Source organism: Petaurus breviceps, unplaced genomic scaffold (genome assembly GCF_028583685.1).
Source record: "Petaurus breviceps papuanus isolate PSGF00001 unplaced genomic scaffold, PetGlider_PUasm1.0 183, whole genome shotgun sequence".
In the NCBI taxonomy this organism is placed as follows: Eukaryota; Metazoa; Chordata; class Mammalia; order Diprotodontia; family Petauridae; genus Petaurus; species Petaurus breviceps.
Window position 1 is genome coordinate 14,259,665 of NW_027185791.1, and position 24,299 is coordinate 14,283,963.

Sequence of the window (24,299 nt, forward strand, 5' to 3'; positions counted from 1 at the left end):
GGGGCTTTGGATATAGGCAGATTTCAGCAAGTCGACTGAACAAAACAATGGAGTGAGCATTCCATTGCCTGGCATTCGTTCTACCAGAACTCTCAATGACAGGGAAGTTCCCTGCCTCTGTAGGATAATGGCAATAAAGATTCAAAACAACAACGTGGAAGATCTGGGTAATCAAGAAAATTATGGACAGTGTGGATTAAGTGTCATAGTTTTTGAAATGTTTGAAAATTGGACGTCTGCGTACGATGGTACCTTTTTATCTATCTTGAGCACTAGATCTCGCCTGGACTTTGCTTGACTATTCTTTGACCTCCAAGATGATCATTTCAGATGGTGGTAGAAACCATTCCATAAAACTCCAGGTGGGGATTTATGGCCCGACATGCCAAGATTCTTATTTCTACCTGAGAAACAGAGGAAGGGGATAAATAAAGGGGCCCAACAGCCCCCCTAGAAACCTGGGCCATCAATGCAGATTAGCTGCTTATGTCTCTCTAGTCACAGGGATTAGGACCATAAATAAGCCTCTGAAGGTTTGCAAGGCATTTTATGTATTATTTCATTTTATCCCCCTAACAATCCTTGTGAGGTAGATACTATTATTTTCCCCGTTTTAGTGATGAAGAAAGTGAGAAGTGAAGTTATTTGCTCAGTCACAAAGCCAGTAAGTTTCTGAGGCAGACTGCACTCAGGTCTTCCTCACCCCAAGTCCATGCCCCCAGATGCCTAATGATATCTTGACCCCAGACCGGACAGCAAGCAAAGCCACTTAAAGCTGAAGTACCTGGCCACCTGATGATTGAATGTGAGGCGTGTCACAAGACTCCCTTTGCCCCAAAGCTCTCTCCTTCCATTCTGGTCTCATATTACCAATTTCTCCCTCCTACCTAGAAGAAAATTTAAAACCTAGACTATTGACATTGGAAGGGACCTTCAAGCTTAATCAGGTTTAATCATCACATGTTGCAGCTGTGGGTAGAAGTGGTTTCTTAAGACCATATAGTGAATTAAGGAATTAGAACCAAGGTCTCCTGATCCCCAAGGCAGTGCTCATTCCATTGTTCCATGCTGCCTCAAAGGATGATTTAAAGCTTTCTCCAAGCAAGTTTTTGTTCAGCCATTTCAGTCCTGCCCAACTCTTGAATCTTTATGACTGCATTTGGGAGTTTCTTGGCAAAGATACTTACGTTGTTTGCCATTTCTTTCTCCATCTCATTTCACAAATTTGGAAACTGAGGCAAACACAGTTAAGTGACTTGCCCAGGGTCACACAGCTACTAAGTGTCTGAGGCCAGATTTGAATTCAGGAAGATGAGTCTTTCCTGACTCCTGGCCCAGCACTCTATCCACTGCACTACCTAGCTTCCCCAAGCCAATTTACATGCATTTATTAAGCACCCACTATGTACAAAGCACTGTGCTAGAAACTGGGGATTGGATGGGAGTGGACCTGTGATTTCATAGGGAATTCTCAATAAGGACACTCTATCTACCAATGCTGATCAGAACTTTATCTGACACTCACAGTCTTAGACCATTGCTCAGGATATAGAGAGGTAAGTGACAGTGCCCAGGGTTACACAACCAGTAGGCAGAGGCCAGGCTTGGTTCCAAGTCGTCCTGACAACAAGGCTGGATCTTTGATTATGCCATGTTATAGGATGTAGGATAAGGTTTGGGTTTATAGGAAATGACAAAAAGAAGAAATCTTTGTCTCTTTTTGTGAGATGTCAGTAAGAGGCAGAACCATCCCACTTGGCCAGCTCATTATTCCTACCCACCCCCTCCTAAGCTGGGCTGGTATCAAAGTTGTCTGTATGGTCCTGGAGCATATTTATTCACATTTCTTCATGCTGTTCCCCTTCCCTCTTCTGTGTGATTGAACCACGTCCTATTCAGCTCTGAGTCATATCTTCTCTAAGAGAGGTTTCCCAATAGCTCCAATACTCACCATTCTCTTCCCTTCCTGACCTCCCCACAGCACAACATATTTTGAAACTATAATTTTCTATTATTCTTTGATTTTCTTCATGAGTGTAAGCCTTGTCTCTCTAATATTGACTATACACTTCTCAAAGAGAAGAACAATGCTCTACACTCCTTACGTCTTCACCATAGCTCCCAATACACTTAAGTTTTTTTGTTATTTTTTATCTTTATTGAGGAACACAAAACCTATTTGAGATTTCTTTTGTACGAAGAACAGGCTCTGAGGCAAGAACTAATGTTTTCATCCTTGGTATCACCTTGTCTTGTCTCTTAAAGCTAGGACACTTGTCATTTCTTAGGAAGGGGGAGGAAGGGTGCTGATAACTACTATCAGATGTAGTAATAGTGTCGATCTTTTTTTGCTTGATTTTATTTGTTAAAAAGGAAGGGTCCTTTGCTGGGGAAGGGGACATAGCATCAGGAAATAACTATGTTTTTAAGGAAAAAAACTATCAACATCACTCTTTTAAAAATTTAAATAAAGTGAGTGAGAGGGAAAAGAGGTGGATAATAGAACAAATAAGAATAAGGAATGTCGCAGGAGTGCCAGTCATAAATGTCTCTTTTGTCCTTGCAGGAAAGGCTAGCCAATCCATATTAAGTGTCTACTGTATGTAGGGTACTGTGCTGAATGCTGGGGATGCAAAGAAATGCCAAAAATGCCTGCCCTCCAGAAGCTCACATTCTAACGATGATACAACATGTGAGGAAAGAGTGATATACAACATTCACACAGGCTAGACGGGTGGTAGGTAACATTAGAGGGGAAGCCTCTAGAAGTGGGAAGGACCGGGAAACACTTTCCACAGAAGGTGGAAGTGGAGTTTAGTCTTGAAGAAAACCAGAAGCAGAGGCGAAACAGCAACCCATTCCAGGCTTGAGGACAGCCAATACAAAGGCATGGATGTGAGGTCAGTGCCGTGCTGGAGAACAGCAAGTAGACTGATGTGCCTAGACCATTAAGGGAGCAGAGAATAGAAAACTAAAGAGGAATAGAGGGGCAAAGAACCAGGTTTTGAAAAGCATTAAAGACCGAAGGACTTTATCGTTGATTCTGAAGGAAATAGGGAACCATTGGAGTGATGCCATGATCGGACCTGAATTTAGGAAAATCACTTTGGCTGCTATCTGGAGGATGGGTTGGAGGCAGGGAGGCAAATTAGGAAGCTATTGCAATTGTCCAGATGAGGAGGGTCTGAATTAGGGAAGTGACCATGTGAGTGTAGACAAGACATAATGGATGGGATGGGACAGCTGTTGTGAAGGTAGAAAGACAAGATCTGGCGACAGATCGCCTTTGTAGGAGGAGTTCAGAGTGAGGAGCTGAGGATAACACTGAGGCTGCAAATTTGAGTGACTTAGAGGATGGCACTATTTTCTATAGTAACAGGGAAGCTCAAAGGGGCAGGGTTAAGAGAAAAGCTGATAGCCGTAGCTAACATTTATGTAGCACTTACTATGTGCTAGGCACTTTACATGTATCTCATTTTATTCTCACAAGAACCCTAGGAGGTGGGTGATGCTATCATCATCCCCATTTTACAGATGAGGAAACTGAGGCAGAGAGAGGTTAAATGACCTTCTTACCCAAGGTCACATAACTAGTCCAGATTCAAACCCAGGTTTTTGTGGTCTACCCACTGGGCCGCCTACCTGCCTAGATACATTTAGTAGAAGCTCCCTATGGGACATCCAATAAAGAAGACTCAGACCATCCTCTCTGTACTTTACAAACCTAATTTTGTACTAATTTGTACTGCTAACTTCTCTTACCTCACACCCTCTTGAAGAGGCAGCTCCAGATCCCATGTAGTGAAATTCTTGCCTCACCTACCACCCATGAGGCAGGTTACTACAGATAGTATCAGCTCTACTCTTACAGATGAGGAAATGACTTGCCCAGCGGTAGCATTTTTGAACCCAGATCTCTACTGGTGCCTCTCAACCAAGTTGTACAGGCAGGGAGGGTACTTGCATTGGACTGATTTGTATAGGAGGGCCTTACTAGGCTTTCTTGAGGAGACATGCTGGTGTCGAATTTAAGGGAAGGGCCAAATATGGCTTCAGTGTTTTGTTCAATATTGTTCATGGACTCTTTGAACTGGAAGAGGCCCTCCTCCCTGATGTCCTGGGAGCAGCGCAAAGTCTTCTGCAATCTAAGTGCGCTTATAAGAAAACAATTCACCTACCAAGTTACTAGACAGGAAAACAGCACTGCTGCTGGTGTAGAGGGGGTCACCTAGGTTACTCTCTATGGCCGATCCTTCCTGGTGAAAGCTGAAATGATACAAGGGAGCCTGACGCGTCACAAATGGAATCGCCAGAACTGTGGATACGGGTCCAATAGTGGTTCTTCGCTTAGAATCTTAGGACAGATCACTGGGGAAATGCAGCCCCTTCCTGGGTGACAAAGCCTTCAGCCATGTTGCTAAAGAGCTAAGGTTTCACAGCAACCTATATTGTGTGACACCGAGGCTGCCACATCATTTGGGGGAGTATTTGGTTCGTGCTGGTCACAAGTTCAGCTCTCTACAAGACTGCCTTTCTCCAGGACTTGTGTCTTCCTGCAACAGGTGATAACTTGACAGCAAGCACAGGGCTGTTCTTGATTCAGCTTTTCACTGAACAGCCCGGAGAGGTGGCAGCTGGCACATTGACCATGATAGGTGAAAGGGCAGTCATCCCCTTTGCCATGTGTTGCCCTGAATGAGGACCAGGCTCACCCCATTGTCCAATGTGGCAAACGAGCAGTTCCTTCAAGACACCAGGAGCCTGGAAAAGCCACATGGAACAGGCGCATTGGCTGTACCATGCCCAATTCCTTAAGAAGTGCATAATGTATTCAACAACTTCTCATAATTGACACAGTGGGTGAGGCTGCACAGCTAACTTTAGAGGTTTCTGAGGGAGACTTGATGGGTGCTACTAGAAGATATGAGCTTTCTGGGGAGGTGGGATTGGTATCAGGTGGGAAGGCTATCAGGGCTTGGTGCCTAAGTTCTTGCTGGACCAAGTAGAGGCATGTAGTTACATAGAACTAAAATGAGGAAAATTCAATTTTTCTTACATTAAGTTCTAGCTTTCCTTATCAACCTGTAAGTCAAAGGAGCTTTCTTCCTTTTCTCCCCCCCCCTTTTTTTGGGGGGGAGGGGAATAATCTCATTCCAACCACCATAAACTCTATCAGATCCTAACAGAAGATTCCAGCCTCGCCTAAGATTAGTCATGAAGGACTCTACAGTCGTATGATTCATCCACAGGGTAAACTGAATTGTTCGAAGGAATCTCAGAAGTAATCTACCCTATCACCATTTTACAGAGGGAACTGAGGTGAAATATTATATTAAATTCCTGCTTAAGAGGCTTTCATGGTCAAATTTATAAAACAAGTCAATCCCTAATTGGCCAAAGTATATGAATAGACAGTTTCCAAATGAAGAAATTAAAACTATCTAGAGTCATATGAAAAATGCTCTATATCACCATTAGATAAATGTAAATCAAAATAACTCCGAGGTACCAACTCACATCTATCACATTGGCTAATATGGCAGAAAAGGAAAATGATAAATGTTGCAAAATTGGAACGCTAAGGCATTGTTGGTGGAGTTGTGAACTGATCCAGCCATTCTGGGGCTGTGCTCAAAGGGCTACCAGACTCTGCATGCTCTTTGATCCAGCAATACACTACTAGGTTTGTGTCCAAAAGACATCATAAAAGGGGGGGGGAGCTACATGTACAAAAATATAGCAGTTTTTTGTGGTGGCGAAGATTGGACATCGACAGGATATCCATCAACTGGGAAATGGCTGAACAAGTTGTGGCATATAAATGTAAGGGAATGCTACTGTGCTACAGAATGACGAGCAGGTGGATCTCAGAAAAGCCTGGACTTACATGGACTGATGCTGAGTGAAGTGAGCAGAAGCACAGCACTGTTCACAGTAACTGCAACACTGTGCCATGGCCGACGGACACTCAGCTCTTCTCAGCAGTACGATCTAAGACAACTCCAAGACTCATGATGGCAAACGCGATCCACTTCCAGAGACACAGCTTAGGAGTCTGAATGCAGATCGAGGCAGACTTCCTTCACTTTTGTGGGGGGTTTGGGTGTGGTTTTTCTTTTGTCCCCTTTCTTGTTCCACAATATGATTAATGTGGAAATATGCTTAACATGATTGCACATGCATAACCTGCATCAGATTGCTTGCGGTCTTGGGGAGGGAGACGGATTTTGAATTCAAAATTCTCTTAAGAAATGAATGTTGAAAGGCCACTGTTCCCACACCTCCCCTTATTTAGGCTCTGGATGGCTCTAGCTCTTTTGGAATTTGCTTTTATTGGACAGAGAGCAGCATTACTTTATCCACAAGCTTTTCCCAGGATCCAAAGCTACCAAACCAACAATTCAAGATGAAATTTTCCCTAGCTGGCTGACTAGCAGAAAAGAATTCAGCCCACATTCTGAATTAAAGACAAGCTATCATGACTGTAACTTCTGTCCACCACAATCTTTCTTTCCTGCGGATGCAGTATGATGTTAACAGAGTCAAATTCAAATAGAAATGGGGGCTTTAAACCATATATAAGGATCCCTGTGGAAGGCTGACTTAGAAAATCACATATTAACATTTACTTTTATTATATTTTTATTTTGTTAAATATTTCCCAATTACATTTTACTCTGTTTCTGGATGCACATAGGAGTGTTATGAGCCAGAATGCATATGTGACATTTCTGGCATAGTGGGGTAAGCTCTGGACTTCAGTGCTCAGCCTATGTTCCAGCTGTGAGACCAAGAACAAATCACTTACTCAGGGCATCGATGTCCCCATCTGTACAATGGAGCAGAATGGAGAGATGACCTCAGAGGCAGGAAGACCACAGTCCTGTTTCTAACAAACACATGCCAGCTGTGTGACTCAAGTCGCTAAGCCAGATTAATCAGTGACACTTGTCTCTACCAATGAAATCCCTAAAGTAGGACTGACACCTGAAATTCTGCCCCGGCAAGGCTGGGAGGAAAGCCCTTTCCAAATTGGTGCTATACAAAGCACTGTTATTTCCATTCTTCAAGCACATGGTTCTGCTTAACGGGACAGAAAGCAGCTGCACACTGTGACCATTCAGCACACTGTTTTTCTGGCTCTGTCTCCCAGGTGCCCCTTTGCTTTCCTTACCCCCATGGAGCTAGAGAGGAAAAGACTGGCACAAGTTGGACTTTCTATTGACTGGAAGTGGCAGCTGTGTTTGCTTTGTATCTGAAGTACCAACTTTTATTCTTAGTTGGAAAAGAAATCATTCTTCTGTTTTAGCCTTTAACCAAAAATAAAACAAAATAAAAAACAAAACACCCTCAAATCTAACAGATGTGTGGTCAAGGGGCAGCGGTTGGGAATCCATCACAGATGGCTAATAATTTGCAGTTAAGGGGAAGCAGGGGCCTCCTCAGAGCTCCACAGGACCCCTGCCCCCCTCCTATCCTGCCTCTCCAGCAGTGAGGGAAAGGAAGGAAGGCAGCAGGAACTCTCAGTCATCACACAATCAGAAAAACTCCCAAGTCCTGACGGGAGCTCTCTGTTGGTGGTTTGTGATTCCCCTACTGGACCTGGAGACCCTATGGGGATAAAAAGCCTGCTACAGAGACAGCAAGCTGGACAACGGTTTCTTCTCTTGACCTTTGCTGTTTGGAAAATCTGACACATGTCAAAAGTATGAATAATGTGAGGAAATATAGAAAGCCCCACATGAGGTGAAGGTAAAATGAGCAGAGCCAGAACTGCACCTACTGACTGCCACAAGATAAAGAGCATAGACATCAGGCAACAGTGGAGGATTTCCCACAAACCTGAAAAGGGAAACAGAGGGAGCCTTTATTTGTTTATTTGTTGCTGGTGAGGCAGGATTTCTGCTCCTCACCCCTCCAGTCACAGGGTGGTCTGGTAGTCTTCCAGGATGCCTGGTGCAGTGGGAGGGGGCTCAGAAAGGAGAAGGAAGGGCTGGCTCAAGGGCAGAAATCTGCCCCAGGTACCAAAGTGGCGTAACTAGAGAGCCAGGAGTCATGGCTCCTAAGGGATGGCAGGGGGGAAAAGCCTCAGCACATCGCACTAAGACTCTTAACCATTCTCATACCAGTCCATCCACAAAAGAGAAACATGCACCGAGAGGCCCTAATGGCAAGAACACAAATTCCAACACAACTCTTGGCGTCCCCTCCTCCCCACCAAGTGAAAGCTGCTTGCACACATGCAGCCAGTGGCCCAAGCAAGCTGCTGGCCAAGCCACAAGCCCACGCCAGCAGAGTGGCCAGCAGCCTGAGAGGACCTGGGGGGGAGGGGCCAAGAGACAAGCCCAGGCCAGCAGCCTGAGGACGGGGCGGGGAGGGGGGGAGGGGAGGGAAGGGTCAGCTGATTTCTGGTGGCAGGCTCCAGATCCCCTAGTTTAGACCACCACTCCCACATGAGCCAAGTGCCCACAATGTGCAAATCCCTCTGGCCCGCACAGGCTCCTTTCCAGTCTTTCCTCATCCTCCGAGTACTGAACAAGCTTCATGGAAGCATCCGTAGGTGACTCTGGGGCTTTTCTAGGTTCCCCCCCTGGCCTCCCCCACCCCACCCCATCCTTTTTTGGCTTGTAAATGATAACAGTCAATCAGATGCCGTTCTAGGGGTGAGGGTAGGGCCAGGCACTGACAGCAGCAGCGGGGACGGCTACTTCTTGACGATCTGGATGACGTCTTCATGCTCCATCGTGTGCGTCAATCCTACTCTCTGAGGGCTGTACTTTGTGCTGGTTCCCTTGAAGAGGGGAAGGAAGAGGGAAACCTTAAGGAGTCAGATTCCCTTGAGGAGACAGAGGAAAGAGAGAATTCTGGCATCGGGAGGACTTACCCACACCAAAGCATATTTAAACTGGCTGGCGAGTGTTCGGTGAATCCGGTGGCACTAAGGACAGAGAAGAGGGTTCAGACTGCAGCCCGTGCCCAGCCTAAGCCCCACTCCTGCTCTTCTCCGCCACTGCCAGCTGCTCAGGGAAGGGGCAGAGTGAAACCTAGCAAGCTGCTTACAAGCAAGGCTCACGATGGTGGCAGAGGACTCCACAGGCCACCTACCCTACAAGTGCCACACTTGCCATTGTTTGCTGTTTGTAATTTTCTGCATGGATCTGGTTGTTCTTCACCCCTCGGACGCAGTAGGGTGGCCCACTGGCCTTTCAGGACACTTGGCACAAGCGGAGGAGCCTCAGAAACAACAGGTTAAGACTCAAATGGCAGAAATCTGCTCCAGGTACCTAAGTGGCCTAACACGGAGCCCCAGAGTTCCTAAGAGTATGAGGAGTCTCTATTCATGGGACGGCAGGAGGGGAAGGGCCCCAACACCATTCTCAAGCCTGTCCCACCTGCTGATGTCTAGATGAAGCCCAAACTTCACTACGAAGGCTGCTCTGACCCTCCCTGAACTACATGTCCCACAGTCCCGAGATACCTTGTGTCATTGAACATGACTGTCTCGTGATTTAACGTGTATATGTATGTGTATGCATGCACACTTTGTCTCTTTACCAATTACAATTACAAATGCTTTCCATTTCTCTGGCTCTCATACACAGGCACATCACAGACACTCATAAATATCAGTTCAATGAACAACTCTGGGGTAAAAGAGCCCTTTCTCACCTGACCTTGGGGACTCACTTGATCCAACAGCCCTTCCCTGTCTCTCTCACACGGATGTTTTGAAAACAACAGCTATACAGACATGAATTCTCTATAATGAAACTACCATGCTACCCCATGTCCCTTTTCTGCAATTGGCTGGGTGAAAATCTTTTGTTATCAGAAACAACTTGACCTATTTATCCTACGGAAATCTCTGGGGTTTCTTCTGCAAGTTTTAGTCAAGGCCAAAAGAAAGCTCTACAAGGACAATCCTGGGTACATCTTCTATGTAATGGTTCCCAAGAGTCAAAATGTAAAGACAGCCCACTGCCTCAAATGCTTTGAGGGCACAGAAATTTGTTTCTTCATCATTTACCATGGAAACACATCCTTATTACATAAAATCTTAAATATGTTTCTGCATTCTAGGTAAAAAAAAAAAAAGAGTAAATAAATCTTCCCAATATTAGGACACTGTTAAAAAATTAGCCCCAATTCCCTAAAGCAAGTGTAGACCAAGGATGGGGGTGGATGGCAAGAAGCCACGCACTGCCACTCACTCTGAGTGCCCAGTAACATCACACACGGCAATGAAACCGCATTGTAACCGCCACTGCCTGGAGAGGATGAGGACGCGACCAGAAAGTCTAAATGGCCTGTGGCTTTGCTTTACTGGGAAATACACTTCAAAGGAAGGTCTGCAAAACCCAAAGGGCGGCACTCTGGGGCAACATCGCCTTAGATTTCATCAGAGCTGTCTGACAACAAGGCCACAAGAAGCTCCCTGCCTTGCTCTGAGCGCTCCCTAGCACTAAAGGAGGCAAGGCACCTGGCCCAGGAGAGATGCTCACTGAGGGAACCGTGAGAAGCACATGAAGCACACCAACCCCATGCTTGCCTCAATTTTGGACTGAGCTCCGGTCCCTCGCTACATTTAATAAGGGTCTAGTCCAATTTCTGTCTTCTGGAAAAACTTCATTGGATTATGCGAATTGTGAGACAACCTGAGTGCACTGTTTGAACCTAACCCCCCGTGGCTGGGAAGCTGGACCACCTCTCCTTGCTGCTCAGAGACCCTCAACTAAGAGCCTGGTCATACTGACCAGACACCCAGTCAGACCTGAGGCCTGATGCCAGAAGTTTTCTCACAATTACGTATCTCAAGTAACCCACGTACGTCTTATCCGTAAACTGGCCTCATACTGGTCAGCAGTTACTATTTCCTTGTTCCTTTGGTTGAATACAGACTCTTTGGGAGGAGGGAGAGAAGCAGGGCTCCTCTTTTTTCTGATTCCAGGGAATGATACCTATTTGTTCTCCCCTCCCAACTTGTAAAGGCCCTAATTTTTCCTCCAATTTAAAACAAGATCACCTAATCTCATACCCTGTTGTTTCCTTTTAAAGCATAAAAAATTTGTACCCCCCTGTATCTGGGGCCCAATAGCAACTCGAGGAGGGCTGATCCCAATTTGTTACGCGATTGGCGTGCACTGCTTAAGAAACTGATATGTTCAGAAGCTCAAACCTTCACTTCCTCGGTTACTGCAGATTCCACCCATCACATTACAAGTAAGTCATCTGTTCTGGCCCAGGACCAGAGCAGATAAGACAACCATGATGTAGGTCAGTGCAAAGGAGCTCCATGGGCCAGAAGAGAAATAGTGCCACACGTGAGAGCTGAGTCACTGCCCGAAGACAATTCTCATCGGCGAGTGTCCTGGCAATTCGACCAGATATTAAAGAATCATTTCTCCTCCTTTACTTACCACATGCTCTACAGAAGCACCTTTCCGGAGAATGATGGCATCTGTAAAGTCTGGTCTTTCTACATGAGGAACAGGAGAAAGAGAGAAGGGAAAACAGAGTTAAAAGCCTTCAGTCTTTCAAGAGTCGACTTTTTTTTAAAACCAGCTCATGCTTATGCCATCCCGTCCATACTTGGAAAACGTCAAAGAAACAGACAACCACTTACCAGACGCAAATAACTAATTCCAACTTTCAGAATTATATTATCTCAGAGCTGGAGGGAGAGTTGAATTCATACATGAGCAAGAATTCCTATTATAACAGACAGTCATTCAGTATTTGCTTATCTATCTCCAGCAAGGGGAAAGCCACCATCTTATTGCATCTGTAGGAAGCACTAAGTATCAAAAAGTTCTCCTTACATCAAGCCTCAATTTGCCTCTGCAATTTCCACTCATTGTTTCTAGCTTAGCCCTCTAACACTAATAATTACTCTTCCTTCCCCTATCAAAGTCCTGCAAAACCTCAAGACATATCTCATGTTTTCCCTAAGTCGTCTCTTATCTACAATAAACTTTCTTCAATCAAATTTCAAATGACATGACGCTGAGGCCTCCATCGTGCAACCCGTTTTGTGGAATGAGGCCTATGTCTTGAACACAATCCTCCAGAGGTGGCCAGAGCAGAGCCCAGCACAACTGTCGCCATGCCAGTCCTGGACATTGCAACTGTTTCTGCTACATGAGGTGTCCCCAACTTTCCTGGCTGTCATGTCATACTGTGGACACACAAAGAGCGTGAAATGCACTAAAACCCCCAGATCTTCTGAAGATGAACTGCTGTTCTATTATGCCTTGTCCATCTTGTGCATATGACCTTTTGAACTGAAGATTAAGGTATTTAGTCTAGACTAGGGCTTCTTAAACTTTTTCCACTCACAAACCCTTCAGCACTTCTTAAACTGTGGGTTGAGACTCCATCTGGGGTTTAAGACGTGCTGGTCTAGACTGGTGACACCAATGGTGGAGATAATTTTCAGTGAGGAAATTCCCTCTTCCAATGCAGACTGGCAACTGTCCCACAGCTTCTAGTCTTATGGAACTTCTTGGAAGCAGAGAGAGATGGGTGTGGCCTGCTCAGGCTTACACAGCTAGGGTGTGCATGGGCAGAACTCGAAGCCAGATCTCCCTTTCAGGCACCCTCCTTGTATATTTATTGCTATTAAATGTCACTGTAGACTCTGACATCCAACCTCCTTACTATCTGACATCAAACCACTAATGACTCTTTGGTGAGTCTAGCCATTTAACTGGCTCTAGGTCTATCCTGAATGGAACCACTACCCTCCAGCCCACTCTCCATTTTCTCCATAAAAGTAACACGAGAGGGCTTGGGAAAATGTTGCTACTATCCAGGTAAACTATACCTATAGCACAGCAGACGTGACTCTATTCTAACAGGCCCATGCCACCCCTTTGTATCTGCCCTCTCCTACCTGCGCTTGCATCCACTGTTATAACATTAACAGACATTTATGTTCTTTAAAGCAAACGAAGCACTTAATCTGTATCCTATTATTTAAGTGGGGTAAGCACTAGAGATAACATCATCCCCATTTCTGAGGTGAGGAACTGTGCCCCAGAGAGGTTAAGTGACTTGTCCACAGTCACACAGTCAGTGTTAGGATTAGAATTCAAATCTTGTACACATGTTTCTCAAAAATATAAGCTGGTTGATAAGTTACATGTCCTTCCCTATCAGCCTCTTCAGATAATTCCCTTTTTCTTCTCAAACTCTTTCTTTTTCAGTCTTTGGAATTTCATTCTTGAGTACTTCCCATCTTTCATGAGCTGACCTTCCTTGTAAAATTCTAGGCTACGGGATCAAGACCATCTCCTCTTTGAATGCTTTCAAACCTGGCCTCCCACAATATTTAGGGTACATGTAAGCCTGTGCCTGGATTTTCTCTCCTTCTCAGCACAAACTCTCAAGTGGAATCCTGACTATTTCCTCTCCTCACCCCCAAGTTCCCTTTATTTCCATCCCAGCTTCTTGTTAGTAAACATCACATTCAAAAAAGAAATTTCCTCCTGGCTCTCTCACCTTCTGAAGGATGAAATTATCATTAAGGCAAATGAAGGTTTTATGAGCTGCTCCTCTTTTGGTAGAGAAAACCTGAGATGATCCCTAGTTCCCCACTGCCAGGAAATCTATCCAGCCTCGGTGCTCTCTTGCCCACTTCCTCTCTCCATCAGGGGCTCTGTGAGGCATCCCGAGGACACCGTCACTTGTCTGGATCCTCCACAGATCTTCACCCAAATGCAGGTCTCCGTGACACTGCTCTGCCCTGGTTCTCAGATCTCTTCACATGGCAGGCGTTCTCCATATGCTGGCCTCTCCACTTAGTTTTACCTGACCTGTTCCTTCTGAATAATGTGCTACTGCAGGGATGAGTCTCGCCCCACTAAGCCTCATTAAGACCACATGAGCTCAAATACACCTCCTGGTGTCAGCGCTCTAGTTCACCTCAGCTGTAACACATGCACTGAACCAAGCGAGCTTTTGACTGACTCCTTCCTCAGTTCTTTTGTCTCCTGTGAATGCCCTGATGTTGCTACCATTTCTTTCTACAGTGCAGCTGCTCTCTACCACACTGGTGTCAAACTAAAACAGAAATCTATGGATTAACCACGTCCACACTGCATTATAGCTTTACTTATTCTGTTAAACATGTCCAGATCACATTCTGATCTAGTTCAGGCTGCACCGGAGAGTTCGCAGGCCATAGGCCTCCAGTTTGATGCCCCTGCTCTATAGCACCTAGCTTTTAAGTGCAGGAAGGCAGTTTTCTCCTCCTTTTCTTCGTTTAAAACCTTTTTGATTAAATTTGCAAAACTATAAGCAAATATAGTCTTAACAGGGCTTATTAAGAGACGCTATATTCCTGGTCAGGAGCCTGTCATCCCTATTTTTTATACCAGGGCCTCAAACTTTTCCCACATACAACCCACAATTTAAGACATGCTGTTGGGGCAGCCAGGTAGCACAGCGAGTAAGAGCACCGGCTCCAGAGTTGGGATGACCTGGGATCGAATCCCGGGCTCAGACACTTAGCACCCACCCAGAAACACCTGGCCGTGTAACCTTGAGCAAGTTACTTAACCCCGATTGCTTTAAAAAAAAAAAAAAAAGACATGCTGTTTATTTAAACCCCTTCCCAGAAATCCCAATCCTCTTCTCAGATCTCACCTTCATCAACTCTTCACTTCCCAAATCTGCCTTTCTCTTCTGAAACCCTAACTTCTTCAGCAGCAACGACAGCAACAGCAGCTACTGGCCCCAAGATCTTCAGTGTCATGTCCAACATGTCATAACCTTTAACAATGCCTTCCAGATTCCTTTTGGCAGTATGAGCTGTGCCAACGTGAACTACTATCGTAGTATATAGTGTATAACAGTCATCTAGTTAGACAAACCTGGGGAGTTTATGTTCCTCGTCCACAAAACATGCTCAAAGAAGGCAGTAGATTACTGCTAACAGGTTAAACAAAGGATTGTCTCAGGAGCCCTCAGCAGGGACCACCATTGCTGTTTTCCTGACATAGGACATGAGGATCCTTACCATTATTCCTTGGAGGACAATCAGCTGCTTCCTCCTTAGAAGGGAAGTTCCTTCCCTTCAGGAGAGGTTCTATAGTCCCTCTAAGTTCTTTTCTCCTGTGTGTCACATCCTGGCACAGGCAGGATTCCCCTCTGCCTATTCGGATCCTTCTGTCTTCACACTGACACTCCTTTCTCCACCCCACTTTTTAAAGGAATAGGTCATTTTCCTTAAAGAGTGGACAAGCATTCTTTGAACCTCTTTTTTCTTCTAGTAGAAAGACCAGTCTACACTTGATAGTGTGGCAGAAGTACAAATATTAAACACTCTATGCAGTTCACTATTCAAAATGACATGCTCAGTCCTCTGCTGTTCTCCTTGGGCAAGCTCTGTGGCAAATTGTTCCCAAAGATCTTCTCTGTTCTAGAGCTGTTACTATTCACTTAACGTCCCGACACAACTTCTTTACTACCCTTTTCTGCCTGTCTTAATATCCCTCTCCTACATCTCTCCTTACTTTCTCAATTAAATTCCAAGAAAGGCCATTGCTTCTGTTACCACTGCTTGCCTCTACTTCTCCTTTCACTTGTGGCTAAATCCTTTGCAATCTGGCTTCTGACCCCATCACTCAACTGAAACTGCTTTCTCCAGTTATTGATGATTTCCCAAATGCCAAATCTAATCTTTTCTGAGCTCTTAACTTTCCTGATGTCTCTACAATATCTGATCCTGGTGACCACCCTCTCCTGGATATTCTCTTTCCTCTGGATTCATAGGACACTGCTCTTTCTGGGATCTCCTACCTGTCCAACCACTCCTTGGTCTCTTTGCTGGATCATCCCCCATATCCAGCTCCTTAACAGCAGGCAAGTCTTAAGGTTCTGCCTCGAGTTTCTGTCTGTTCTCCCTCTATATTCTCTCACTCGGTGGCCTCATCAGCATATTGTGTGTGTGTGTCTGTATTTGTGTGTATATGTATATACACACACACACATTTTATTTCTATATATACATATATGATCATATGTATATATAATCATTACATCCCAACTCTTTAAAGCTCAGATTGAATGTGATTTGTGTATCACTTAGTGGTTCCCCCCTTCCCTAACGAATACATTTCTGAAATATCTTCAACAACCTTGATAATAAGAAAGGAGACAAGGAGGGAGGAAATAAAGTCAGAGATTCAATTCTACCACTCTTGCCATCTCGACAGGACTGAATATGGCAGGAAAAATAAAACTTTTAAGACATCTGTGTTTACACGGCAAACACTGAGCAGCTGCCGAGAGCAAATCTGGGAAGCCATACCTTCTCCTGCCTGTAAGAGCAGAGTCTACTGCAAACACTCAAAAATGCAGTAACATAGGCCCCGAGGCTGACAGGGTAAAACACTGGCCTTCAGAATACAGCCAAAGACTATGAAGAGAAAGCCTGATGAGCCAGGAAGTTAAAATTCTTATAGTTTCCATGGTCTGTGACTCTTGGTTTAAGGTGGAAGGGGATGTTACTATTATAAAGGCCACAGAAGAAAACCTCATCTAGGGGTGGTCTACAAAGCTCTAAAAGGGATGGATAGTCTGAATTGTGCTGTCCTTCATATATAAAAGTAACATTACTGCTCCCCAGTGCTAGCAGGATGAATTCTCTGAATTATTTTTTTCAGTAGTGGCAGTGTTCAGGTGGTCAGTCATGTCCACTTCTTTATGATCTCATGGACCACAGCACACCAATAGTCTATGGGGTTTTCTTGACAAAAGTATGGGAATGGTTTGCTAGTTCCTTCTCTAGTAGATTAAGGCAAACAGAGCCCACCCCTCATCCCAGTCGTCCTCAAAAAAAGAAAAAAGAGAGAAGAGAAGAGAAGAGAAGAATAACATGAAGAAATACATAAAGGTAACTGGTCCAAATGAAAATGTAGCTTTTCACCCCAGGGAAGGGCAGGGGAGTGGTTTTACCATCACATGGAACTAAGCAGCTACAGGCACAATGTGACGTTTGTCCAAGAGAGACAATGCTTGGTCTTCAACTTACGTCCTCGTTTTTTGGTGTAGATACACGTCAGGGCCAAGTACTCCCAGAGCATCTCCAGCAAGAAGTCCAGGTTGAGTTTCATCCCACAGCTACAAAGACAAACCACACATGTGTATCCACACCCCCAGTGATTTTGTGAGTGTTAGTGACTATATGTATATATATCAGTGACTTTGTGAGCAGTTAGCTCATGGTTGGGATGGATACAAATGGGAACATAAAGATATGAAGGCCTCCTTGGAAGCAGAAATCCAGAGTTCATACTTTACTCATCTGGCCCCAGGAGGTGGGGGGGGGGGATGAGAAGGAGGGGGAGATGAGGACAGGGGACAGGGTGGGAAAGTCAAGAAGCAGCATGGGAGATTTTAATCACTGCCATAATCAATAGCCCTTGAACGATCAGACAATGTATGACATTGGGCTGGATCCAAAGTGTGGAGGAGATACCATTATCTTTGAACAGCTTATTTTATACACAAACGTCTCAAGGATAGCCTGAAGATGGGTTTCTGCTAAGGTAAACTGCATGGATGTTAGAATAACTATTTCTCACCCCATCTCTCAGGGCCGTTCTCGCTTACCTCCAGGATTATGACTGTATTCCAAATGGCTAAGAATTTCAAAAAGTCTGACCTCCATGTATAAGTGGGGCTTTACTTTCTCTTTATAAAACAAATGTCACAAGAAAATGGCTGCCAGAGGCAGGTGCATGACCTCCAGAGTCTTACCTAATGACAACGCTGTTGGGCTTTCGTGCCAGGCGATCAACTTCCTCCATTGAGATCTGATCGATTTTGTTATAAACCTGATTCCAAAAGGGAAAGAGGGGTCTTTAAGAAACACAAATAGTCCTTAACTCATTCCCGGCCAACCGCTCATCTGCTGACTTATACAAGTGCTAGGGGCAGGGAATAAGCTTGCATAAAGCACCTGCTGGGCAGAGCACTTTAAAACGCGTCTATCATCTCATTTGATCCCCACAACAACTCCAGAAAGTAGGTGCTGTTATATCCCAATTTCACAGATAAGGAAACTGAGGCAGATAGGTTAAGTGACTTGCCCAGGGTCACAAAGCTAGCAAGCATCTGAGGCTGGTTTTGAATTCAGGTCTTCCAGACCCAGCACTCTATCCACTGTGTCACCTCCCTGCCTCTACATCCTAAAAAGGACGACATCAGCACCTGAGTAAAGAAAAGGGCCTATGGGGCTAAGGCTTCCCAGTGCCTCCAAAAGAAAGAAGCACTCAGTCAGTGACCTGATTTTGCACTTTAAAACTCCGACTTGTGTTGCAACTGAACAAAACAAATAAGATGCTGGATGTTTCAGTGAAAAGGAGAGAGCCTCAACTTCCCTGTCTTTTCCTAGGAGTCTTTTTTTTTTTTTAATTTTGGAAGGCAACTAGGGTTAAGTGACTTGCCCAAGGTCACACGGCTAGTAAGTGTGTCAAGTGTCTGAGGCCAGATTTGAACTCAGGTCCTCCTGACTCCAAGGCCAGTGCTCTATTCACTGCACCACCTAGCTGCCCTACCTAGCAGCCTTTTTTAAAAAAGAAAATAGCAGGTCCACCATACTGTCCATTTCTCTGAAATGCCAAAAAATGGACTGAGACAACAGGCCGTATCTAACGGCTGGTGTTTAGTGAAGAGACTGGGATCTCTCGGATGTTGGTTTCACCCTCTGGTCTCGGTGTGAAAGATTCCACCTGGAATTCAGGCACAACTTACATACAAGCAGGGCATGTACACACGGTTGCCAACAATCACATCAATAAACTCATCTGGTGAACAGTCTTCTCGGAAGAGAACTTCAGCATTGAAGATTTCTGAGATGGTCAAAATTAAGGTCAATGAAGATGCTTTTTCTTACCAAGGAACTAGGGTGCAAATGCAAATCAGAGAATCCCGGAATATCCCAGAACCGGAAGGCACTTGGAAGTCTTCTAGTCTAACCAGATGGACATTCAGCCCTACCCAGGGAGGAGCCGTCTCCAACAAATGATCTGACTACAGTCCCTTGGCCTGAGTCCCAATGAACAATACAACAAACAGCATCCTTCTCTAACCTTTTCTTCTGTTCTCCTACTGTCAATACTGGCTTGAATCCTGTCAGTGACAGGGAGAGCAAGTTGTTGGTAGACGGCTCTAAGCGTCACAAAGTTCTCTAACTTATTCTTACCCTGAAGGCTGCCTCCCTCTTACACATAAATGTCTTTTCTTGCCAAAATCCACATCCCAAGTTCATCCAAATGATCCCCATTAAAACAAAGTTAACGAAGTCTTCAACAACTTGGTCTCCGTCATCTGTCCATCTTAACACGAGGTACCCAGAACTGAATCCAGCACTCCACAAATATGGTAAGCAATGGGAATGTACTAGATCACTAGCTTTAGTTGGGAAACTCTATGCTTACAACAAATGCTTTAACAAAGAAAATAAGCAGATATAGAATATCCCAAAAGTCTTAGAGCAGTCTTAAAGTTATAAAAATTTTAAATTGCACTACGACTTTTGGTTCACCCTATATAAAAGGTGCTTTAAAAATCGAGGGATTCGCCTCACAAATAAGTTACTGATTTTGACCAATACAGTGTGCTTTCCAAGAATAGCACTCAGCATTTAGGATGTGGGGGGGTCAAGCAGTCATCAGTTCAGCTCCTGGCTGTCAATTCCTACCTCCAGGCCCCAGAAACTAAATTCCTAAAATCACCTTCTACCTCAGTCAGAGCAGCCAGGATTTAAGGGGACCCCCATTTCTTGGGTCCTTTATGGAAAAGATACTGTACTCGTGGAGGATGAGCTGCACCAGCTTTTCAGAACACTGGCTCAGTGTGACCGTTGAATTGAAGGAGATCCCACCACCTTTCTTTGGCTAGGGGTTGAGGAGAGAAAATGGAAGATGTGTTTAAATATAGAGACTGTTCTGGAAAGAATTTCTGTTCTTTTTGAGCCTACAAACAAACCCTAATTAGGCCCAGAGTTCTCACCTTGAAGTAGATATTGGGTCTGTGCTTGTTGAGCCGGATCCCCACAGATTCCAATTCCTTTTCCAACAGGGACCTGCACAGACACAACACAAAATGACTCTTAGCTGGAGTTTGGGCTCCAACAATGAAAGTCCCTTCTATACATGTGAAGAGGAGAATTCAATTACATGGTCCAATCAATCAATAAACACGTGTTGGGCTTCTACACAGTGCCAAGAACTGTGCTGAGCACTGGGTATACAAACAGAAGAGAAACAATCCTGGGTCTTAAGAAGCTCACATTCTAAGGAGAGACAATGAACAAACAAAGATGGAGTTCAAACAAATACAAGCAGTTAAAGCACAATGTGTTCAAATATAGCTTTCGTATTTCGGGGGCCAAAGCTATTCTATTAAAATATCAGCATCCCCCTCTCCCTCATTTAAAAGAGGATGAAACTTGAGTAAAAACCGTTCCCTTCTGTTCCAAAGGAGCTCAAAGCTGGTCCTTGGCAGCTAAAAGCCAGGAAAACAGACCAATTTAGTGGCTGTGGGTGAAGCTGGGATCCCTTGCCAACATGTGCAACCTCAAATGGGAACACCTGTAGCCCAGAGGGGTAGGGAATCAATGGAACTGTTATCTGAAGCCTGGTTCCTGCCAGTCATCAAGCAACAGCTTGGCCATGCCGGCCAAGTCTCTGTAGAGAGTGAATGAAGGCCGCAGGCCAAGCTCACTGTGCCCTGGTAGAAATTCAATAGAGTTCTCATTCCCAGGTCCTTGGCCAGGGCTTCCTACAGCAACACACCACTCCAACCCTTCCTTCCACTCTGCTGCTGTAAACAGCTCTTCACTCCCGAGAGCTTGATACCAGAGGCACATATTGGCTACATCTTACTTCATTCCCACTCGGGTGTAATTATGTCATTTAATTCAATCCAAGTGGAAAGATGAAGTTACCAAGGGAAAACTGAGGGCTAACTCTTCAGCTGAGCAGGTGTCCAAGATTCCAACCCTTCTACAGAAGGGCTAGCAACGAGGGGAGCCTCTTCTGGCCAGACTTTCTTTAGGGGCTACACCCAGCACAACTGCTACTCAGAGTTAGAGAGCTAGTCAGCAGATAAGTAGGCACAGGTGGTGGCGGCGGCAGCAGCAGCATTCTCTGGTGGTAAGCTGCTTTCCAGCAGCGTCATTCTGGCCCAAACTCATTCCCTCCCTCCACACACTGACCTCTGCACTTCTCCCTTGGTGGCATCCAGCATCATGATGACAACATCAGCTGTCCTAGCCACAGCAATCACCTGTCGGCCTCTGCCTTTCCCTGGGAGAAGCAGAATATAGAATTATGTTCATCCCTCCTCCTAAGGGAAGGTGTTAGAGATGATCCAACAATCTCGCCACTTTTATCACCTGTGTTAGTGGATCTCTGCAGAGGCACAAATTAACATTATGTTAAACATTCCCAACTATATTTTAATCTGATTTGGGCCACACTTAGAAGTTCTGCAGGCAAGTCTGACACCTCTAATCTACACAGCTGTGCTAGGGACCTATTCAGAGAATAAGAGGGTCTCAGAGTTGAAAGAGTCTTTAAAGGTGTATTGAGGCTCACCAACAGTAACAGCTGTGGAAGGGGTTCTGATCAGAACATCAAACATTTGAGGTCATAGGTGGACCTCTTTCTGGCAAACTCAGAACGTGGAGGGTAAAAAGGGGAGAGACATTGGCGAGCCCGGAAGCCAGAGTTAGTGACAGATTAGTGCACACACAAGGGCCATCAAGATTGAACGGACCATGGACTACAGTTCTTTTTTATATTTTCAAATAATTTTACTTATTTTGTTAAATATTTCCCAATTACATGTAAAAATTTTTTTTTTGGAGGGCAATCGGGGTTAAGTAACTTGCCCAAGGTTACATGGCTAGTCTTTTTTGGTGTGGGTGTTAAGTGTCTGAGGTCAGAACCAAACTCAGGTCCTCCTGACTCCGGGGCCGACGCTTTACTCACTGCGCCACCTAGCCGCCCCCCATGTAAAAATTTTTTAAAAATAATCATTTATTAAAATTTTGAGTTCAAAATTCTCTTCTTCCTTCTTCTTCCCTCTTCCACATCTCCCCATTAATAACTCTAATGAAGACCTATTCTGAGAGTGATACCATCATTACCCGGTCCAAATTTCCTTACAACACTAATGAATTTCCAACATTTCAGACCTATGTCATAACCACTATCCAACTTTGGAGAATAGTATCAATGGAGAAATAAGGGGCATTGCCCGGGGATCTCAGAAATTTCCTCCCCTCCGAAGCTGTTGTGAGGAAGAACTGGCCTGCGCACTTCTATTCCCCTTCTCTGCCGTTACCAAGCTCCTGGCCTCAGTGATTATGAATAAAAATCAAATCCGTTTTCCTACCTTGTGCAGCACCTTCAATGATTCCTGGAAGATCCAAGAGCTGAATGTTGGCTCCTTTGTACTAGGGCAGAAGAATGAAAGAGGTCAGAGGCTATGGGACTCTCTGCCGAGTGCCCCTTGAAAAAGTTTTCCTTAATATGAACCAACAACCCCTTAAGTCTTAAATCAAACACAGGCCTGAGCAGCACTGAAGTACAGGGGAGGCCACGTGGATTCCCAAAACGTTGCTGCAGGTTCAGAGCGCTCAAGGGAGGCCGTAAAAGTACACGCTGCTGAAAGTACAGTGCCAAGAACCAAGCCCTACCAAAGCCAATCCTAGGCGGAGACGCACCTTATTGATAGACGATCTTTGTATTGGCGTAACCAGAAAAGTGCTTCAAAGCTTTCAGTTTGGGACAGGAACTCTCTAGTTCCACTTTACACCCACCTAACGGTCATCCTGCATGCTAACACCTTTTTACAATCCGGTCATCATGGAAGACTCAAGACCTTATAATAACTAACATTCATATAGCACCTACTATGTGTCTGATGTGCACCCTGTATCTCTTGAAATAAAGAAGCGATTTGGACAGGTCACAATACAGACTAAGGATCTAAAGCGTCATTAAAAATTTTTTTTTAATGAAAAACAACCTTTTTACTGGAACTAATCAGTGAAGTCAAAGAATGTTCTTACTGCTTGGCCAGACTTCAATGAATGAGTGAGAGCTTCCAGCAGCAGTGAGGGCTGCTCAGGTGGTATTCTAAAGCTCTAATGCAGTATTCCTTCAGGCCATGGAAGCTGCTAGAAACTCTTCAAGGCCTCAAAATCATAGGGCAAGACAGCTAAGCCCAGCCTCAGTAAAAGGCCAAATGCAAACACACACCCACACACGCCCACTCTCTTCTTGTTCCCCTTAGAATTCAGACTTACTTCAATGACACCTGGGATACACGTCAGAGTGGTGAATTCATAGGATGCAGCTTCACTGGCCGTGGATGTCATTAAGCTCAGGAAGGTAGACTGAAAAGACAAGAACATCCCACTCAGGAGGTCAAACACCCAGCTCCCACACTTTCACCCCCTCTAGGTTTAATGGCAAGCAGCCTCATAAGCCAAAAAGCCCCTGCTACAAAGTAGACTGGAGAGAGAAGTGGGTGGGGTGGAGTGAGGACAGAAGGTGTAGAGAGTGACAAATAGGAGGGGAAATAAAACTCTGCAATTTCACTCATTTGACCCCGAGAGATAACGCCCACATGAAATTTACTATCACACTGCCTGACTTTTTAAGGGAAGAAAACTGCAATTTGGAAGTCAAATATTTAAATCACAATCCCCCTTTTCTTTCCCCTACCCCTACTTTAAAAATAATTTCACAGATAAGATATACAGGCACTGGGGTATAGAAATCCATCTTGCCCTACTAGAAAGTTAGGGGGGTTAAGGGGGAGGGTATAAGAGAGAACAGATCAGGGAAAGGGGTATTCAGTAGGCTTGCTGTTTTGAGGTGGGGGTAGGGAAAGACAGGGAGAAAAAATTGCAACTCAAAATCTTGTGGAAATGAATGCTGAAAACTAAAAATAAATAAATTTATAAATTAAAAGAAAAGAAAAATAATTTCTCAGTCATTGTTGAAGGTAAAACCAGGCACACTGATGCACTATTGGTGGAACTATGAACTAATTGGTCCAACCGTTCTGGAAAGCAATTTAGAATTATACTAAGAAAGTGATTAAAATGCCCACACTCCTTGACCCAGAGATTCTCCTGCTAGGAGTATACCCCAAGGAGATCAGTGGTAAACAACTCATATATACTAAAATATTTAAAGCAGTCATTTTCATAATAGCAAAAACATGAAAACAAAATAGATGTCTACCAAGCGGAGAACGATTAAACAAGCTGT

General features: G+C 44.7%; 1 protein-coding gene across 1 annotated transcript; it reads right to left on the minus strand.

The window, feature by feature from the left end:
• Nucleotides 1–6,624: 6,624 nt before the first annotated feature.
• DRG2 (developmentally regulated GTP binding protein 2) lies at nt 6,625–23,449 on the minus strand. The gene is made up of 11 exons (XM_069087870.1): nt 23,327–23,449; nt 22,411–22,471; nt 21,227–21,317; nt 20,020–20,092; nt 19,814–19,904; nt 18,760–18,857; nt 17,764–17,840; nt 17,036–17,124; nt 11,418–11,476; nt 8,885–8,938; nt 6,625–8,791 (listed from the first exon to the last, which is right to left on the minus strand). Exons 1-11 carry the CDS (start codon nt 23,432–23,434, stop codon nt 8,705–8,707), a joined length of 888 nt encoding a protein of 295 aa, XP_068943971.1. The 5' UTR covers nt 23,435–23,449; the 3' UTR covers nt 6,625–8,704.
• Between the last annotated feature and the right edge of the window lie 850 nt (nt 23,450–24,299).